At 38.5% G+C, this 20252-nt stretch overlaps 3 protein-coding genes across 5 annotated transcripts; all 3 read left to right on the top strand.

The window, feature by feature from the left end:
• The first annotated feature begins 222 nt into the window (after positions 1-222).
• Positions 223-5399, top strand: LOC5497961. 2 transcript variants are annotated; one of them, XM_048719361.1, is made up of 8 exons: positions 223-640; positions 929-1049; positions 1260-1430; positions 1523-1584; positions 2111-2187; positions 2527-2627; positions 3685-3750; positions 4296-5399. In XM_048719361.1, the coding sequence occupies exons 1-8, from the start codon at positions 338-340 to the stop codon at positions 4367-4369; spliced, it is 975 nt and encodes a 324-aa protein (XP_048575318.1). In that variant the 5' UTR covers positions 223-337; the 3' UTR covers positions 4370-5399. The 2 variants fall into 2 exon arrangements, with proteins under 2 accessions (XP_048575318.1, XP_048575317.1); XM_048719360.1 differs by having other exon boundaries at positions 230-640; positions 926-1049.
• A 620-nt stretch (positions 5400-6019) lies between these two features.
• LOC5496659 lies at positions 6020-13231 on the top strand. Of its 2 annotated transcripts, XM_048719364.1 has the most exons (8): positions 6020-6406; positions 6932-7055; positions 7256-7426; positions 7508-7569; positions 8092-8162; positions 8521-8621; positions 11853-11918; positions 12472-13231. In XM_048719364.1, the coding sequence occupies exons 1-8, from the start codon at positions 6116-6118 to the stop codon at positions 12543-12545; spliced, it is 960 nt and encodes a 319-aa protein (XP_048575321.1). In that variant the 5' UTR covers positions 6020-6115; the 3' UTR covers positions 12546-13231. The 2 variants fall into 2 exon arrangements, with proteins under 2 accessions (XP_048575321.1, XP_048575322.1); XM_048719365.1 differs by lacking the exon at positions 11853-11918.
• A 605-nt stretch (positions 13232-13836) lies between these two features.
• On the top strand, positions 13837-20144 carry LOC116618430. Its single transcript, XM_048719363.1, has 8 exons — positions 13837-14235; positions 14765-14885; positions 15086-15256; positions 15338-15399; positions 15922-15998; positions 16356-16456; positions 19067-19132; positions 19687-20144. Exons 1-8 carry the CDS (start codon positions 13945-13947, stop codon positions 19758-19760), a joined length of 963 nt encoding a protein of 320 aa, XP_048575320.1. The 5' UTR covers positions 13837-13944; the 3' UTR covers positions 19761-20144.
• Positions 20145-20252: the final 108 nt, after the last annotated feature.

The raw sequence follows: 20252 nt of genomic DNA, 5'->3' as shown, positions 1-20252 counted from the left end.
CGAAGATTTCAGTTGCCAGAGTTACTCCCCCTTTATAATCTAATCTCTCTGTGTCCACTGCAAGAGTTCGTAAACACCAACAGTGCAATGCGAAAGTATTTTGAACATTGATTGTTATTGAAACATCTGGCGCATTGGTGTAATCTCCAACAGCCAATCACAGTGAGTGTGAGAACAAAGGCATCTATTAATACACAAAATGACCCTGTTGTACAATTGATTATTGGCGCGAGAACTTGCCCCTATTGTAGCCATCTGTCTTTCTATTGAAATGATATGAGAAGTCATCGCAAAAACAAGCTTTTATTCCAGCCTGTTTACGGATGAGGATAGGTTTATGAAAACGAAGATGCTTAAAGTTCTCGTAAACCTGGTATTTTTTCAATTGTTAGTGATTGCTAAGGCTGATAAATGTGATCAACAACAGTTGACCAAATATGGCTTTTATTTGAGGAACCACAAATACGACGCGAAAAGAGTCACCAATCTTCTGGAGTGTTTGAGGCTATGTAACATTGATCCAAAGTGTCTAACTATCAACTTCAGCTTGTTTGACAAGGAATGCGAGTTCAATGATGATAGTGGAATGGAATGGGAGTTGGTGGAGCTACCACACTCAATCCACGGCATTCTCAAAAAGGTGAAAAAAAAAAAGAAATATGAGCCTTAGTTAATTAGAGGCGATATTGAAAGGACATTTATTGCGCGTTCATGTATTTCCTATAGGTCCTAAGCATTTGTGTGTGTATTCTCAAAAATATTTTTTCAGGCCCGTTTTGTTTGTTTAATCATTTAATGCAAAAAATACTTCCCGTTTTTATATCATATTTCATGTCATAAGCTAGTGAAAAATAAGAAATATTATGGAAATTTGAAAATCTCACGAGCCATGTAAGACTCACTTGTTTTTGTTACTCATTGTTAGAAGGAAAAGAAAGCGTCTTCGTGCAACCAACTAAAGAAATCCTACCCTCTTTTGAAGTCCGGTTATTATGACGTCATCGTCAATGGAAAAGAGAGGAATGTGTACTGTGACATGGACAACTTTGGTAAGTTAACTACAAGACGGAAAGACAGGCGAGGACAGACGAGCGGATACGAAGAGGCAGGGTAACAGCTAGATGGAGAAACAACAGACGAAAGAGAGAATTGTGACGGACAGACAGATAGACAGACACATAGATTAACAGACAATCAGACATATAAATCAGGTGGAATACCGAAAACGTTTTTCTTAAATGTTGTTACACATTTTCCAGGTGGTGGATGGAGTCTGGTGGTGTCGATCAGTAAATCAAGCCACGCCCATTTACAAAGCTCCGAGATAGATTGCCAAGACGTTTTAAAGTGTGTGCCATTTCCTGAATCTCCCTTCCCGGCCAAGAAGCTTTCAGATGAGGACATCCGAGCATTGGCGGGTGACGGTGAAGGTATGAATCAAACGGAATGAGGCGTTCTTTCCTTATTCATTTTTACTTTTTTCGATTTGATTTTCTAAGTGTTGTTCGCTTGTCTTCTTTAGGAACCTTTCGTGTTGATGTTGTTGACGGGCCCGCGACCAATAATATTTCAGTTTTCTATCAGGTAAGTACTCTGAAAAGAATGCCAATCAAGCCGCCACGTTACCCTCAGAACCCCGGACCATACACTCCGAACTTTACTCCACACTCGGCGAACTCAAGTGAGTAAAATACAGAGTCTCAACCAAATTTGAAAAAATAGAGAGGCGGACTTCAATTAGCTAGTCACTTAAAGTTTTCTTGTAAGAAGACAAGTTTACACCTAGACAACAGCAAAGATGTTGCTGATTTAAATTCTCAGAAAATACCTGGTCTAGCTCCTGTTTTTCAAGGGGAGAGATGAGGGACTGCAGATATTACATAGAGGATCTTCAGTTTGTTTGGCGAAAGTCTTTGCCTGTATAACCTTTGTAAATAGATGTACAAATCTATATTTTGGGGTGTTAAGTTTCTATTCTTGGCGTTCTGTGTATAGAATTAGCAGGGTAACGGATTTTTATGGTGATAAGTTTTTGTCCCACATTTTCTTCATAAGTATGCCCAGTCAACCCCTGGAATTTTATTCTCATGTTTTCTTTTTTGTAACATAGATTCCATCTGGAGCTCAAAACTTTAACTCCTCCTGCAGTGGGGCTACATGCTGGGGAACTGGTTGTGTTGAGGCTGAGTATGTGAAAAGCAAATTAAAACACATACATATGAACAACAATAGCAAGAAAATACGTCTAAAACCATAATAATATATAACGTATTATGATAGTCTACACGCCTGCAGCATCAAAACCAACAGCAAAATCAACATTTAAAACAACGTCTATAACAAACGCCAAAACAATTTAGAAATAACAAATGCAGTGAGAACAGTTTCCTTGAAGCGGGCAGCAACAACAATAAACAACAAATGTCGACGACGAAAATTACTTATCAACGACATGGCGAAAACATTTTATTGATTGATGATTTTTTCTCGTCTTTAAAACTTGACTGCATTCTATTTCAATCTTAGATGCGCACGAATAATCATTTCACATTCGCATCCTTATGTGTGGGAGTCGAATTGCAAGGGAATCGACGTTGGATATTTAATCGTTAACCTCCAGCATAAAGGTGAGTCAAATATGAAATCTCATTACTAAGTATAAGACTTTAGAGATAATCGGACAGGACTTTATGTCCTTGGTCCCCTCTAGGGCCCTGAAGCCCTAGAGGGGAGCAAGGACATAAAGTCATGACCAAGAACATAAAGTCATGTTTTACGATATCGATCCCGATAATTTTCAGGTCCAAAAACTATTTTTTTCATTTTAAGTCAAAACCTTGAATGTTTTCCCTTTTGATAATAGCTTTTCATATTTGCAACCATTTGCACTTTTCTTGGATTTATTTCGTAAAATAAATTACAATTCTATGATTAGCCACGATCTTTATCAAAAGAAAGTGGGACACTTATCCCCACCCCACCCCGTGATATTTCTGACTGTAGCTTTTCAAATATTTCGGGCCTGAGAATTCTCAGGTGTATTGATAAACAACCACCTGAATATGGAATCACTGGGAAATGTTCACTGGTTTAACGTGGCTGTAGCAGAAGCTGCGTACATTAGGAGCTGGTGCACTGGGGGCATGTCCCCCTCCCCCAATATTAACAAACATTATAAGGAAATGGCCAGTAGGGGCTAGCTTGCGCCCCCATATTTTATGTTTCTGCATTGCCCCCCCCAAAATATTTCGAGGTCTGCTTCACTCTGAATTGGGGAATTAGTCCCCTTCACTTTTTCGAGCGGATATTTTTTTACCAGCATTTTTACAGCCCCCTCCCACTTTTGGCACCGGTCTGCCTTTTGCCTTACACTGTAATCATTATTCAAATCAATTTTAATAAGTTATCTCCACCGCGTTTCATCTTACATGGATAACATGATTGTAGTTTTGCTTTACATAAATTCTGTTTACACTTTTATTTGTTCTTTTTATTGTGCTACAAGGCTAAGTAGTTGAAACGGGGCAATTTTAATGAGAGCCGATGTATTTTGACAGCGGCTTGAAAAGGGGCGCCAGGCGTCTAATATATGTGTCAGGCGTAGTTTTATGTTTTCTCTCTCCAATTAAGAAAAATAAAATCGCCTGACGCTCAACCTAATCATTTTATTTTTCATTTTTATAGTTTTCGATGGTCACGACAATGCTGAATGTGGCTCTACCTGGTATTCTTCTAAATATACACATTATGGTACGGTAAATTGAAATATTTTTGAAAGAATAATTAAAACACATCACAAGAAAATGCAATTCAGGCGTATATATTGGGTTTATTTGTATATGAAACTCCCTTAGCTTCCGTCTAACGTAGTGAGTGGGTAGCCTGATTTTCATCCGGGGCCTGAGGCTGGGGGAAAGGGGAGGGGGGGTTGGCTGGGGCTGAGCTTTTCTCTAGACACGCCTCTGGTATCAAAGGTATCAATTCAATCCTCTAGACATCGAGTTGGAATGACCTTATATACTCAAAATGTGCAGTATGCAGAAACTGCAGTATTTTTTTAGATTTTCTACCAAAACCCCTTAAATGAGGATTCATTTGAACGTGCATCGCGCCTCCCCGATTAATAATATCTAATATTCATTTCAGAATTCACAAACTAGAAGTGTTATTTCGTTCGTCACAGATCAGATCGACCGCTCGCTTTGAAAGGGCTATAAATGGGTTTCAATTTGAACAATCATTGAAAACAATTACCCGCTAGAGCCTTAACTTATCTCTTTATTATTATTTTTTAGGTGTGCGAGCCCTTTATGGCTACACCACGCCTGGCATCCACAGGGAGAGAGAAGGTGTCCTGTTCGTAAAGTGAACAATTAGACTAGACTGGCTAAGAGTGGGGTACTAAAATAGTATAATTGTTATATACATATCATATAAGAGAGTCTTGAGACCCCGAAACAAAATCACCCCAGGTTCCACACTCAATAGCGCATTAGCAGTCTCGAAACAGAGAAGGATTGAACTATCACACCTTATAAACAAGTTCATGAAAGGACAAGTTCTGTCCCACTGTAGAGGTAGAGTTTCATTTTTTTATGCACTGCAGGAAACTCTTAGCAGATGGAGGGCAAATTTTCTCTTTAATATTTGACTTTTTTCTTGCATGCATGCTTACTGAATTAGCTCCCACACATTCTTGCTCTTATAATTTAAGCTTCGGAATTTATCCGCACTTTGCTACGAGTAGCATTGTTTCCAATGTCTCCATGAATAAAATTTCTAGCCTAAACGTCGTCTGCCAAGAGGAGGAATCAGTTTTTTAAATGTCTATAAGCAAAATCACCCAAGGAGGACTAAAGGGCCCCTTTTCCATAATTGGTTTCTGGGTCCACTGGTAGTCCCCATGCAATCAATCAGATGGGCATAGAGTTTAAACGAACGGACTTTGAAGCGAAACCTTTCACTCAGATAGCTATTTATCGAATATGGCTCGATTTATTATAGCCAAAAAGGCAGGAATTACGTTAAATCATAGTCTTAACCATCACCACCTTCAAAGAATTCAACTTCGGTCGCCATGTTTGTTTTTGACATAGTTTGGAAAACCGCTGAAAATAATTCGCGGGCTTTTCCCCTAAAACGCCGTTTTGATTGGCCAAGAAATGTGATGTTAGAAGAGTTATGATTGGCTATGGGTTACGCTTGAGTCGACGATTTGTGATTAGTGACACAACCCCGCTAACCGCAAAAAGTCCTGAATAGCTTCGCAATCCACGACTTAAAAATGGAAGGGAGACTGTTGTTTGAGTCCATGGTTGTATTATTAACTTTTTGCGTGTTTCATACAAGCAATGTACTTATTTCTGCCTTGTAAAGTTAATAAAATATTTGTATCAGCACCACAGGGAGTCTGTTGTAATTTTTGGGATTTGATTCTTTTTCAATAATTTTTTATTAGAATTTTGTTTGGGTTAAAGTTTTTGCCGGTGTCTTTTTTTCTGGTGGTTGGGGGAAGGGCATGTAATATATTGTAAACGGCTTGAAAAATACTTCCTGTGAAAGTTTTTAGCAGAAGCTAATATATCGGGATTAATCAGTTCAACTTGCGAGGCAAGAAATCATGTTTGTTTTTATTTAATGTCTATTTGTTTGATATCCTTGATATCAAATGATATGATATGATATCACTGCGGGTGAAACATGAATTCTCCGAGAGCGACCTTATTTGAAAGTTAACATATGCTGTTTGCAAAAGCTTTCGCGGATATTTCAGTTGCCAGAGTTAATCCCCCTTTATAATCTAATCTCTCTGTGTCCACTGCAAGAGTTCGTAAACACCAACAGTGCAATGCGAAAGTATTTTGAACATTGATTGTTATTGACATATCTGGCTCATTGGTGTAATCTCCAACAGCCAATCACAGTGAGTGTGAGAACAAAGGGATCTATTTTAATTAAAATACACAATATGACCCTGTTATACAATGAATGGGCGCGAGAACTTGCCATCATTGTAGCCATCTGTCTTTCTATTGGAATGATATGAGAAGTCATCGCAAAAACAAACTATTATTCCAGTCTGCTTAGGGATGAGGATAGGTTTATAAAAACGAAGATGCACAAACTTCTGGTAAACCTGGTATTTTTCCACTTGTCAGTGATCGCTAAGGCTGATAAATGTGATCAACAACAGTTGACCAAATATGGCTTTTATTTGAAGAACCACAAATACGACGCGAAAAAAGTCTCCAATCTTCTGGAGTGTTTGAAACTCTGTATCACTGATCCGAAGTGTATAACTATCAACTTCATCTTGTTTGACAAGGAATGCGAGTTGAATAATGATAGTGGAATGGGATGGGGGTTGGTGAAGCTACCACACTCAATCCACGGCATTCTCAAAAAGGTAAAAAGAAAGGATTACTTCCAAATTTGCTGTTGCGCGACCTCGGCGATTCCAAAATTCGTGTTTCGTTTGGAAATAGCGCGTAGTGAGACACAAACTTTGGGGGCGGTTTGTCTTGTTTTGATTGTTTGGTTTGATTGACTACGCGCTTAATTTCCAAACGAAGGAAGGAATTTTGGATTCTGGCAGGTAGCGCAACAACGAATTTGGCTATAAGAGCCTCGGTTGAATAGAGGAGATATTGAAGAACATTTATTGCGCGTTCATATATTTAGTATGGGCCTTAAATATCTGTGTGTGTGCTCAACAATTTATTTTGGGGTTTGTTTGTTTAATCATTTTATGCAAAAAATACGACAAAAAGGGATTAAAAGTGCAAAAATTGGTTTAAGTCTGATTTTTAATATCGAATTTAATGTCGTAAGCTAGTGAATAATAAAAAAATATTATGCAAATTTGAAAATCAGCAGCCGTGTAGGACTCCATAATAATATATTAAAACTTGTTTTTGTTACTCATTGCTAGAAGGAACGGAAAGGGTCTTCGTGCAACCAACTAAAGAAATCCTACCCTCTTTTGAAGTCCGGTTATTATGACGTCATCGTCAATGGAAAAGAGAGGAATGTGTACTGTGACATGGACAACTTTAGTAAGTTAACTACAAGACGGAAAGACAGACGAGGACAGACGAGCGGATACGAAGAGGCAGGGTAACAGCTAGAAGGAGAAACAACAGACGAAAGAAAAAACTGTGACGGACAGACAGGACTAGATTAACAGACAGTCAGACATATAAATCAGGTGGAATACCGAAAACGTTTTTCTTAAATGTTGTTACACATTCTCCAGGTGGTGGATGGAGTCTGGTGGTGTCGATCAGTAAATCAAGCCACGCCCATTTACAAAGCTTCGAGATAGATTGCCAAGACGTTTTGAAGTGTGTGCCATTTCCTGAATCTCCCTTCCCGGCCAAGAAGCTTTCAGATGAGGACATCCGAGCATTGGCGAGTGACGGTGAAGGTATAGATCAAGCGAGAAGATTTTTTTTCTTCTATTTTTTTCGATATGATTTTCTTAGTAGAGTCCTCTTGTCTTCTATAGGAACCTTTCGTGTTGATGTTGTTAACGGGCCGGCGACCAATAAAATTTCAGTTTTCTATCAGGTAAGTGGTCCAATGCCAATCACGCCGCCACGTTACCCTCAGAACTCCGGACCATACACTCCGAACTTGACCCCACCATCGGCAAACTCAAATGAGTGAAATACATGGTCTCAACCAAATTTGAAAAAAATAGAGAGGCGGACTTCAGTTATCTAGTCACTTAAAGTTTTATTGTAAGAAGATCATTTTACACCTAGACAATAGCAAAGGTGTTGCTAATTCATATTCTAAAAAAATACTTGGTCTAGCTCCTGTTTTTCAAGGGGAGAGATGAGGGACTGCGGGTATTACATAGAGGATCTTTAGTCTGTTTGGCATTAGTCTTTGCCTGTATAACCTTTGTAAATAGATGTACAAATATATATTTTGGGTTGTTAAGTTTCTATTCTTGGCGTTCTGGGTATAGAAATTTACAGGATAAAGGATTTTTATGGTGATAAGTTTTTGTCCCACATTTTCTTTACAAGTATGCCCATTCAACCCCTGGATTTTTATCCTCATGTTTTCTTTTTTGTAACATAGATTCCTTCTGGAGCTCAAAACTTTAACTCCTCCTGCAGTGGGGCTACATGCACGGGAACTGGTTGTGTTGTGTGAGTATAAACGCAAATTAAAACACATACATATGAACAACAATAGCAAGAAAATACATCTAAAACCATAATAATAATAACGTATTGATAGTCTACACATCTGCAGCATCAAAACCAACAGCAAAATCAATATTTAAAACAACGGCTATAACAAACGCCAAAACAATTTAGAAATAACAAATGCAGACGGAACAGTTTCCTTGAAACGGACAGCAACAACAATAATAAACAACAAATATCGACGACGACAACGACCTATCAACGACATATCGAAAACATTCGCTATGATAGATTGTTTCATGATTGATTATTTTTCCTCGTCGTCTATAAAATTTGACTACATCTATTTCAATCCTAGATGCCCACGAGTAATCATTTCATACTCGCATCCTTATGTGTGGGAGTCAAATTGCAGAGGAATCGACGTTGGATATTTACTCGCTGGCCTCAAGCATAAAGGTGAGTCAAATATGAAATCTCATTACTAAGTATAAGACTTTAGGGGTGATTGGACTGGACCTAATGTCCTTGGTCCCCTCTAGGGCCCTGAAGCCCTAGAGGGGAGCAAGGACATAAAGTCATGACAAAGAACACAAAGTCATGTTTTACGATATCGATCCCGATAATTTTCAGGTCCAAAAACTATTTTTTTCTTGAATAATTTCCCTTTTGATAATAGCTTTTCATATTTGCAACCAATTGAACTTTTCTTGGATTTATTTTGTAAAATCAATTCTATATTTAGCCACGATCTTCATCAAAAGAAAGTGGGACACTTATCCCCACCCAACCCCCTTGATATTTCTTAAACGCTTTTTTTTTTGGCTTAAAAATGAGCAAGTAGAGCAGTGAGCGGATCATGTATTCTCCAACATTGAGGAAGGGTTGGAGAGGGTCCCGTTACTACCTAGCTGTAGCTTTTCAAATATTTCGGGCCTGAGAATTCTCAGGTGTATTGATAAACAACCACCTGAATATGGAGTCACTGGGAAATGTTCATTAGTTTAACGTGGCTGTAGCAAAAGCTGCGTACATTAGGAGCTGGTGCACTGGGGGCATGCCCCCCTCCCCCAATATTCACAAACATTATAGGGAAATGGCCAGTAGGGGTTAGCTTGCGCCCCTATATTTTGTGTTTCTGCATTGTCCCCCCCCCCCCCCCCCAAAAAAAAAATATATATATATTTCGAGGTCAGCTTCACTCTAAATTTGGGAATAAGTCCCCTTCACTTTTCCGAGCGCATCTATAATGAGAGAGAAGCTGTCCTGTTCGTAAAGTGTAGGAACACAATTAGACTAGACAGCTAGGAGTGGGGTACTAAAATTATTATACATATCATATAAGAGAGTCTTGAGATCCCGAAACAAAATCACCCCAGGTTCCACACTAAATAGCGCATTAGCAATCACGAAACAGAGAAGGATTGAAGTATCACACCTTATAAACAAGTTTATGAAAGGACAAATTCTTTCCCAATGTAGAGGAAGAGTTTCATTTTCTTGTGCACTGCAGAAAACTCTTAGCAGATCCTTGGAAGGCAAATTTTCTCTTTAATATTTGACCTTCCAAAGAAAATAGCAAAGGAGGCTGCAAAGTATGTCTTTTCATGCCGCATCAATTAAGAAATGAATAAAAAGACAAGGCCCTTGCCAAGTCGTGGATAATAAAATGATAATTTAGGACAAAAACTTGGTTTTGGTGCCTTTTAACGCATTGTGTAGAGTATGAACCAAACCAATAAGTTTCTTGGCTTTATGTGGTTTTATTTATACAAAGGGGATTTTGTTTTGCACAATTGTAAACAATGGTACTATTTTTATGTTGGAATAACTGCTTCTGGTATTATCAGTTCAACTTTCACGTGTATCACGCTGTGCACCAAATTCTTTGTTCATTTCTTGCATGCATGCTTTCTGAATTACCTCCCACACATTCTTGCTTTTATAATTCAAGTTTCAGAATTTATCCGCACTTCGCTACGAGTAGCATTGTTTCCAATGTCTCCAGAACTAACATTTCAAGACTAAACGTCGTCTGCCAAGAGGAGTAATCAGTTTTTTAAATGTCTATAAGCAAAATCACCCAAGGAGGACTAAAGGGCCCCTTTTCCATCAATGGTATCTGGGTCCACTGGTAGTCCTTAGGAAATCAATCAAATGGGCATAGAGTTTAAACGAACGAACTTTGAAGCGAAACCTTTCATTTAGATAGCTATTTATCGAATGTGGCTCGAATTATTATTGCCAATAAGGCAGGAATGACGTTGAATCACAGTCATCAAAAAATTCGACTACGGCCGCCATGTTTGTTTTTGACATGGTTTAGAAAACCGCTGACAATAATTCGCGGGCTTTTTCCCTAAAACGCCGTTTTGATTGGCCAAGAGTTGTGATATTAGAAGAGTTATGATTGGCTATGGGTCACGCTTGAGTCGACGATTTGTGATTATTGACACAACCAAGCTCGACCGCAAAAAGTCCTGAATACTTTCGCTATCCACGACTTAAAAATGGAAGGGAGACTGTTGTTGGAGTCCATGGTTGTATTATTTACTTTTTGCGTGTTTCATACAAGCAATGTACTTATTTCTGCCTTGTAAAGTTAATAAAGTATTTGTATCAGCACCACAGGGAGTCTGGTGTATTTTTAGGATTTGATATTTTCTATCATTTTTTTATTAGGGTTTTGTTTGGTTGAAGTTTTTGCCGGTATCTATTTTTCTGGGGGTTGGGGGGGGGGGATGTAATATATTGTAAACGGCTTCAAAAATACTTTCTGTGAAAGTTTTTAGCAGAAGCTAATATATCGGGATTAATCAGTTCAACTTGCGGGGCAAGAAATCGTGTTTGTTTTTATTTGTCTATTTGTTTGATACCCATGAGGCACTGCGGGTGAAACATGAATTCTCCGAGAGCGATTTTATTTGAAAGTAAACATATGCATATGCTGCAAAAACTTTCACGGATATTTCAGTTGCCAGAGTTAATCCTCCTTTATAATCTCATCTCTCTGTGTCCACTGCAAGAGTTCGTAAACACCAAAAGTGCAATGCGAAATTATTTTGGACATTGATTGTTATTGACACATCTTTCTCATTGGTGTAATCTCCAACAGCCAATCAAAGTGAGTGTGAGAACAAAGGGATCTATTAATACACAATATGACCCTGTTGTATAAGGAATGGGCGCGAGAACTTGCCATTATTGTAGCCATCTGTATTTCTGCATTGTCCCCCCCCCCCCAAATATTTCAAGTTCTGCTTCACTTTGAATTGGGGAATTAGTCCCCTTCACTTTTCCGAGCGGATATTTTTTTACCAGCATTTTTACAGCCCTCTCCCACTTTTGGCACCGGTCTGCCTTTTGCCTTACACTGTAATCATTATTCAAATCAATTTTAATAAGTTATCTCCACCGCGTTTCATCTTACATGGATAACATGATTGTAGTTTTGCTTTACATAAATTCTGTTTACACTTTTATTTGTTCTTTTTATTGTGCTACAAGGCTAAGTAGTTGAAACGGGGCAATTTTGATGAGAGCCGATGTATTTTGACATCGGCTTGAAAAGGGGCGCCAGGCATCGCTTCTAATAATGTGTCAGGCGTAGTTTTATGTTTCCTCTCTCCAATTAAGAAAAATAAAATCGCCTGATGCTCAACCTAATCATTTTATTTTTCATTTTTCTAGTTTTTGATGGTCACGACAATGCTGAATGTGGCTCTCCCTGGTATTCTTCTAAATATACACATTTTGGTACGGTTAATTGAAATATTTTTGAAAGAATAATCAAAACACATCACAAGAAAATGCAATTCAGGCATATATTGGGTTTATTTGGGTATGAAGCTCCCTTAGCTTCAGTCTAACGTAGTAAGTGGGTAGCCTGATTTTCATCCGGAGCCTGAGGCTGGGGGAAAGGGAAGGGGGGGGGGGGGTTGGCTTGGGCTGAGCTTTTCTCTAGTCACGCCTCTGGTATCAAAGGTATCAATTCAATCCTCTAGACATCGAGTTGGAATGACCTTATATACTCAAAATGTAGTGGTTTGAAACTGCAGTATTTTTTTTAGATTTTCTTCCAAAACCCATTAAATGAGGCTTTATTTGAACGTGCATCGCGCCTCCCCGATTAATAATATCTAATATTCATTTCAGAATTCACAAACTAGAAGTATTGGTTATTTCGTTCGTCACAGATCAGATCGACCGCTCGCTTTGAAAGGGCTATAAATGGGTTTCAATTTGAACAATCATTGAAAAAAATTACCCGCGAGGGCCTTAACTTATCTCTTTATTATTATTTTTTCAGATGTGCGTGCCCTTTATGGCTACACCACGCCTGGCATCTACTTAAAGAGAGAAGGTGTCCTGTTCGTAAAGTGAACAATTAGACTAGACTGGCTAAGAGTGGGTTACTAAAATATTATAATTATTATATACATATCATATAAGAGAGTCTTGAGACCCCGAAACAAAATCACCCCAGGTTCCCCACTAAATAGCGCTTTAGCAGTCTCGAAACAGAGAAGGATTGAAGTATCACACCTTATAAACAAGTTCATGAAAGGACAAGTTCTGTCCCACTGTAGAGGTAGAGTTTCATTTTTTTATGCACTGCAGGAAACTCTTAGCAGATGGAAGGCAAATTTTCTCTTTAATATTTGACTTTTTTCTTGCATGCATGCTTACTGAATTAGCTCCCACACATTCTTGCTCTTATAATTTAAGTTTCGGAATTTATCCGCAGTTCGCATAGTTTGGAAAACCGCTGAAAAAATTCGCGGGCTTTTCCCTAAAACTCCGTTTTGATTGGCCAAGAAATGTGATGTTAGAAGAGTTATGATTGGCTATGGGTTACGCTTGAGTCGACGATTTGTGATTAGTGACACAACTATTAGTGACCCGCTAACCGCAAAAAGTCCTGAATAGCTTCGCTATCCACGACTTGAAAATGGAAGGGAGACTGATGTTGGAGTCCATGGTTGTATTATTTACTTTTTGCGTGTTTCATACAAGCAATGTATATACTTCTGCCTTGTAAAGTTAATAAAATATTAGTATCAGCACCACAGGGAGTCTGTTGTAATTTTTGGGATTTGATTCTTTTTTAATCATTTTTTATTAGAATTTTGTTTTGGTTGAAGTTTTTGCCGGTATCTATTTTTCGGGGGGTTGGGGGAAGGGCATGTAATATATTGTAAACGGCTTGAAAAATACTTTCTGTGAAAGTTTTTAGCAGAAGCTAATATGTCGGGATTAATCAGTTCAACTTGCGAGGCAAGAAATCATGTTTGTTTTTATTTAATGTCTATTTGTTTGATATCCATGATATCAAATGATATGATATGATATCACTGCGGGTGAAACATGAATTCTCCGAGAGCGACCTTATATGAAAGTTAACATATGCTGTTTGCAAAAGCTTTCACGGATCTTTCAGTTGCCAGAGTTAATCCTCCTTTATAATCTAATCTCTCTGTGTCCACTGCAAGAGTTCGTAAACACCAACAGTGCAATGCGAAAGTATTTTGGACATTGATTGTTATTGACACATCTGGCTCGTTGGTGTAATCTCCAACAGCCAATCACAGTGAGTGTGAGAACAAAGGGATCTATTTTAATTAAAATACACAATATGACCCTGTTGTACAATGAATGGGCGCGAAAACTTGCCATTATTGTAGCTATCTGTCTTTCTATTGGAATGATATGAGAAGTCATCGCAAAAACAAACTATTATTCCAGTCTGTTTAGGGATGAGGATAGGTTTATAAAAACGAAGATGCACAAACTTCTGGTAAACCTGGTATTTTTTCACTTGTCAGTGATCGCTAAGGCTGATAAATGTGATCAGCAACAGTTGACCAAATATGGCTTTTATTTGAAGAACCACAAATACGACGCGAAAAAAGTCTCCAATCTTCTGGAGTGTTTGAAACTCTGTATCACTGATCCGAAGTGTATAACTATCAACTTCATCTTGTTTGACAAGGAATGCGAGTTGAATAAGGATAGTGGAATGGGATGGGGGTTGGTGAAGCTACCACACTCAATCCACGGCATTCTCAAAAAGGTGAAAAGAAAGGATTACATCCAAATTTTCTGTTGCGCGACCTCGGCGATTCCAAAATTCGTGTTTCGTTTGGAAATAGCGCGTAGTTAGACACAAACTTTGGGGGCGGTTTGTCTTGTTTTGATTGTTTGGTTTGATTGACTACGCGCTTAATTTCCAAACGAAGAAAGGAATTTTGGATTCTGGCAGGTAGCGCAACAACGAATTTGGCTATAAGAGCCTCGGTTGAATAGAGGAGATATTGAAGAACATTTATTGCGCGTTCATATATTTGGTATGGGCCTTAAATATCTGTGTGTGCTCAACGATTTATTTTGGGGTTTGTTTGTTTAATCATTTTATGCAAAAAAATACGACAAAAAGGGATTAAAAGTGTAAAAATTTGTTTAATTCTTATTTTTAATATCGAATTTAATGTCGTAAGCTAGTGAATAATAAAAAAAAATATTATGCAAATTTGAAAATCAGCAGCCGTGTAGGACTCCATAATAATATATTAAAACTTGTTTTTGTTACTCATTGTTTGAAGGAAAAGAAAGCGTCTTCGTGCAACCAACTAAAGAAATCCTACCCTCTTTTGAAGTCCGGTTATTATGACGTCATCGTCAATGGAAAAGAGAGGAATGTGTACTGTGACATGGACAACTTTGGTAAGTTAACTACAAGACGGAAAGACAGACGAGGACAGACGAGCGGATACGAAGAGGCAGGGTAACAGCTAGAAGGAGAAACAACAGACGAAAGAAAAAACTGTGACGGACAGACAGGACTAGATTAACAGACAGTCAGACATATAAATCAGGTGGAATACCGAAAACAGTCTTCTTAAATGTTTTTACACATTTTCCAGGTGGTGGATGGAGTCTGGTGGTGTCGATCAGTAAATCAAGCCACGCCCATTTACAAAGCTTCGAGATAGATTGCCAAGACGTTTTGAAGTGTGTGCCATTTCCTGAATCTCCCTTCCCGGCCAAGAAGCTTTCAGATGAGGACATCCGAGCATTGGCGAGTGACGGTGAAGGTATAGATCAAGCGAGAAGATTTTTTTTCTTTTATTTTTTTCGATATGATTTTCTTAGTAGAGTCCTCTTGTCTTCTATAGGAACCTTTCGTGTTGATGTTGTTAACGGGCCGGCGACCAATAATATTTCAGTTTTCTATCAGGTAAGTGGTCCAATGCCAATCACGCCGCCACGTTACCCTCAGAACTCCGGACCATACACTCCGAACCTGACCCCACCATCGGCAAACTCAAATGAGTGAAATACATGGTCTCAACCAAATTTGAAAAAAATAGAGAGGCGGACTTCAGTTATCTAGTCACTTAAAGTTTTATTGTAAGAAGATCATTTTACACCTAGACAATAGCAAAGGTGTTGCTAATTCATATTCTAAAAAAATACTTGGTCTAGCTCCTGTTTTTCAAGGGGAGAGATGAGGGACTGCGGATATTACATAGAGGATCTTTAGTCTGTTTGGCATTAGTCTTTGCCTGTATAACCTTTGTAAATAGATGTACAAATATATATTTTGGGTTGTTAAGTTTCTATTCTTGGCGTTCTGGGTATAGAAATTTACAGGATAAAGGATTTTTATGGTGATAAGTTTTTGTCCCACATTTTCTCTATAAGTATGCCCATTCAACCCCTGGATTTTTATCCTCATGTTTTTTTTTTTGTAACATAGATTCCTTATGGAGCTCAAAACTTTAACTCCGCCTGCAGTGGGGCTACATGCACGGGAACTGGTTGTGTTGACGCTGAGTATGTGAAACGCAAATTAAAACACATACATATGAACAACAATAGCAAGAAAATACATCTAAAACCATAATAATAATAAAGTATTGATAGTCTACACATCTGCAGCATCAAAACCAACAGCAAAATCAATATTTAAAACAACGGCTATAACAAACGCCAAAACAATTTAGAAATAACAAATGCAGACGGAACAGTTTCCTTGAAACGGACAGCAACAACAATAATAAACAACAAATATCGACGACGACAACGACCTATCAACGACATGGCGAAAAGATTCGCCATGATTGATTGTTTCATGATTGATTATTTTTCCTCGTCGTCTATAAAACTTGACTACATCTATTTCAATCTTAGATGCCCACGAGTAATCATTTCCCACTCGCATCCTTATGTGTGGGAGTCAAATTGCAGAGGAATCGACGTTGGATATTTACTCGCTGGCCTCCAGCATAAAGGTGAGTCAAATATGAAATCTCATTACTAAGTATAAGACTTTAGGGGTGATCGGACAGGACTTTATGTCCTTGGTCCCCTCTAGGGCCCTGAAGCCCTAGAGGGGAGCAAGGACATAAAGTCATGACCAAGAACATAAAGTCATGTTTTACGATATCGATCCCGATAATTTTCAGGTCCAAAAACTATTTTTTTTCTTGAATAATTTCCCTTTTGATAATAGCTTTTCATATTTGCAACCATTTGAACTTTTCTTGGATTTATTTCGTAAAATCAATTCTATATTTAGCCACGATCTTCATCAAAAGAAAGTGGGACACTTACCCCCACCCCACCCCCTGATATTTCTTAAACGCTTTTTTTTTTTGGCTTAAAAATGAGCAAGTAGAGCAGTGAGCAGATCATGTATTCTCCAACATTGAGGAAGGGTTGGAGAGGGTCTCGTTACTTTCAGCCTAGACTGTAGCTTTTCAAATATTTCGGGCCTGAGAATTCTCAGGTGTATTGATAAACAACCACCTGAATATGGAGTCACTGGGAAGTGTTCATTGGTTTAACGTGGCTGTAGCAAAAGCTGCGTACATTAGGAGCTGGTGCACTGGGGGCATGCCCCCTCCCCCAATATTAACAAACATTATAGGGAAATGGCCAGTAGGGGTTAGCTTGCGCCCCTATATTTTGTGTTTCTGCATTGTCCCCCCCCCCCAAAAAAAAAAAAAATATATATTTCGAGGTCTGCTTCACTCTGAATTTGGGAATAAGTCCCCTTCACTTTTCCGAGCGCATCTACAATGAGAGAGAAGCTGTCCTGTTCGTAAAGTGAAGGAACACAATTAGACTAGACTAGCTAAGAGTGGGGTACTAAAATTATTATACATATCATATAAGAGAGTCTTGAGATCCCGAAACAAAATCACCCCAGGTTCCACACTAAATAGCGCATTAGCCTGTTAGCAATCACGAAACAGAGAAGGATTGAAGTATCACACCTTATAAACAAGTTTATGAAAGGACAAATTCGACTGGTAGTCCTTAGGGAATGAATCAAATGGGCATAGAGTTTAAACGAACGAACTTTGAAGCGAAACCTTTCATTCAGATAGCTATTTATCGAATGTGGCTCGAATTATTATTGCCAATAAGGCAGGAATGACGTTGAATCACAGTCATCAAAAAATTCGACTACGGCCGCCATGTTTGTTTTTGACATGGTTTAGAAAACCGCTGACAATAATTCGCGGACTTTTTCCCTTAAACGCCGTTTTGATTGGCCAAGAGTTGTGATATTAGAAGAGTTATGATTGGCTATGGGTCACGCTTGAGCCGACGATTTGTGATTAGTGACACAACCAAGCTCGACCGCAAAAAGTCCTGAATACTTTCGCTATCCACGACTTAAAAATGGAAGGGAGACTGTTGTTGGAGTCCATGGTTGTATTATTTACTTTTTGCGTGTTTCATACAAGCAATGTACTTATTTCTGCCTTGTAAAGTTAATAAAGTATTTGTATCAGCACCACAGGGAGTCTGGTGTATTTTTTAGGATTTGATTTTTTCTATCATTTTTTTATTAGAGTTTTGTTTGGTTGAAGTTTTTGCCGGTATCTATTTTTCTGGGGGTTGGGGGGGGGGGGGGGGGGGCATGTAATATATTGTAAACGGCTTCAAAAATACTTTCTGTGAAAGTTTTTAGCAGAAGCTAATATATCGGGATTAATCAGTTCAACTTGCGAGGCAAGAAATCATGTTTGTTTTTATTTAATGTCTATTTGTTTGATATCCTTGATATCAAATGATATGATATGATATCACTGCGGGTGAAACATGAATTCTCCGAGAGCGACCTTATTTGAAAGTTAACATATGCTGTTTGCAAAAGCTTTCGCGGATATTTCAGTTGCCAGAGTTACTCCCCCTTTATAATCTAATCTCTCTGTGTCCACTGCAAGAGTTCGTAAACACCAACAGTGCAATGTGAAAGTATTTTGGACATTGATTGTTATTGACATATCTTTCTCATTGGTGTAATCTCCAACAGCCAATCAAAGTGAGTGTGAGAACAAAGGGATCTATTAATACACAATATGACCCTGTTGTATAAGGAATGGGCGCGAGAACTTGCCATTATTGTAGCCATCTGTATTTCTGCATTGTCCCCCCCCCCCCAAATATTTCAAGTTCTGCCTCAGCTATGAATTGGGGGATTAGTCCCCTTCACTTTTCCGAGCGGATATTTTTTTACCAGCATTTTTACAGCCCTCTCCCACTTTTGGCACCGGTCTGCCTTTTGCCTTACACTGTAATCATTATTCAAATCAATTTTAATAAGTTATCTCCACCGCGTTTCATCTTACATGGATAACATAATTGTAGTTTTGCTTTACATAAATTCTGTTTACACTTTTATTTGTTCTTTTTATTGTGCTACAAGGCTAAGTAGTTGAAACGGGGCAATTTTGATGAGAGCCGATGTATTTTGACATCGGCTTGAAAAGGGGCGCCAGGCATCGCTTCTAATAATATGTCAGGCGTAGTTTTATGTTTCCTCTCTCCAATTAAGAAAAATAAAATCGCCTGACGCTCAACCTAATCATTTTTTTTCATTTTTCTAGTTTTTGATGGTCGCGACAATGCTGAATGTGGCTCTCACTGGTATTCTTCTAAATATACACATTCTGGTACGGTTAATTGAAATATTTTTGAAAGAATAATCAAAACACATCACAAGAAAATGCAATTCAGGCGTATATATTGGGTTTATTTGTATATGAAACTCCCTTAGCTTCCGTCTAACGTAGTGAGTGAGTAGCCTGATTTTTATCCGGGGCCTGAGGCTGGGGGAAAGGGGGGGGGGGGGGGGGTTGGCTGGGGCTGAGCTTTTCTCTAGTCACGCCTCTGGTATCAAAGGTATCAATTCAATCCTCTAGACATCGAGTTGGAATGACCTTTTATACTCAAAATGTAGTGGTTTGAAACTGCAGTATTTTTTTTAGATTTTCTACCAAAACCCCTTAAATGAGGCTTCATTTGAACGTGCATCGCGCCTCCCCGATTAATAATATCTAATATTCATTTCAGAATTCACAAACTAGAAGTATTGGTTATTTCGTTCGTCACAGATCAGATCGACCGCTCGCTTTGAAAGGGCTATAAATGGGTTTCAATTTGAACAATCATTGAAAAAAATTACCCGCGAGGGCCTTAACTTATCTCTTTATTATTATTTTTTCAGATGTGCGTGCCCTTTATGGCTACACCACGCCTGGCATCTACTTAAAGAGAGAAGGTGTCCTGTTCGTAAAGTGAACAATTAGACTAGACTGGCTAAGAGTGGGTTACTAAAATATTATAATTATTATATACATATCATATAAGAGAGTCTTGAGACCCCGAAACAAAATCACCCCAGGTTCCCCACTAAATAGCGCTTTAGCAGTCTCGAAACAGAGAAGGATTGAAGTATCACACCTTATAAACAAGTTCATGAAAGGACAAGTTCTGTCCCACTGTAGAGGTAGAGTTTCATTTTTTTATGCACTGCAGGAAACTCTTAGCAGATGGAAGGCAAATTTTCTCTTTAATATTTGACTTTTTTCTTGCATGCATGCTTACTGAATTAGCTCCCACACATTCTTGCTCTTATAATTTAAGTTTCGGAATTTATCCGCAGTTCGCATAGTTTGGAAAACCGCTGAAAAAATTCGCGGGCTTTTCCCTAAAACTCCGTTTTGATTGGCCAAGAAATGTGATGTTAGAAGAGTTATGATTGGCTATGGGTTACGCTTGAGTCGACGATTT

This window comes from Nematostella vectensis, chromosome 12 (genome assembly GCF_932526225.1).
Source record: "Nematostella vectensis chromosome 12, jaNemVect1.1, whole genome shotgun sequence".
In the NCBI taxonomy this organism is placed as follows: domain Eukaryota; kingdom Metazoa; phylum Cnidaria; class Anthozoa; order Actiniaria; family Edwardsiidae; genus Nematostella; species Nematostella vectensis.
This window is presented reverse-complemented; position numbering and strand designations above follow the sequence as displayed.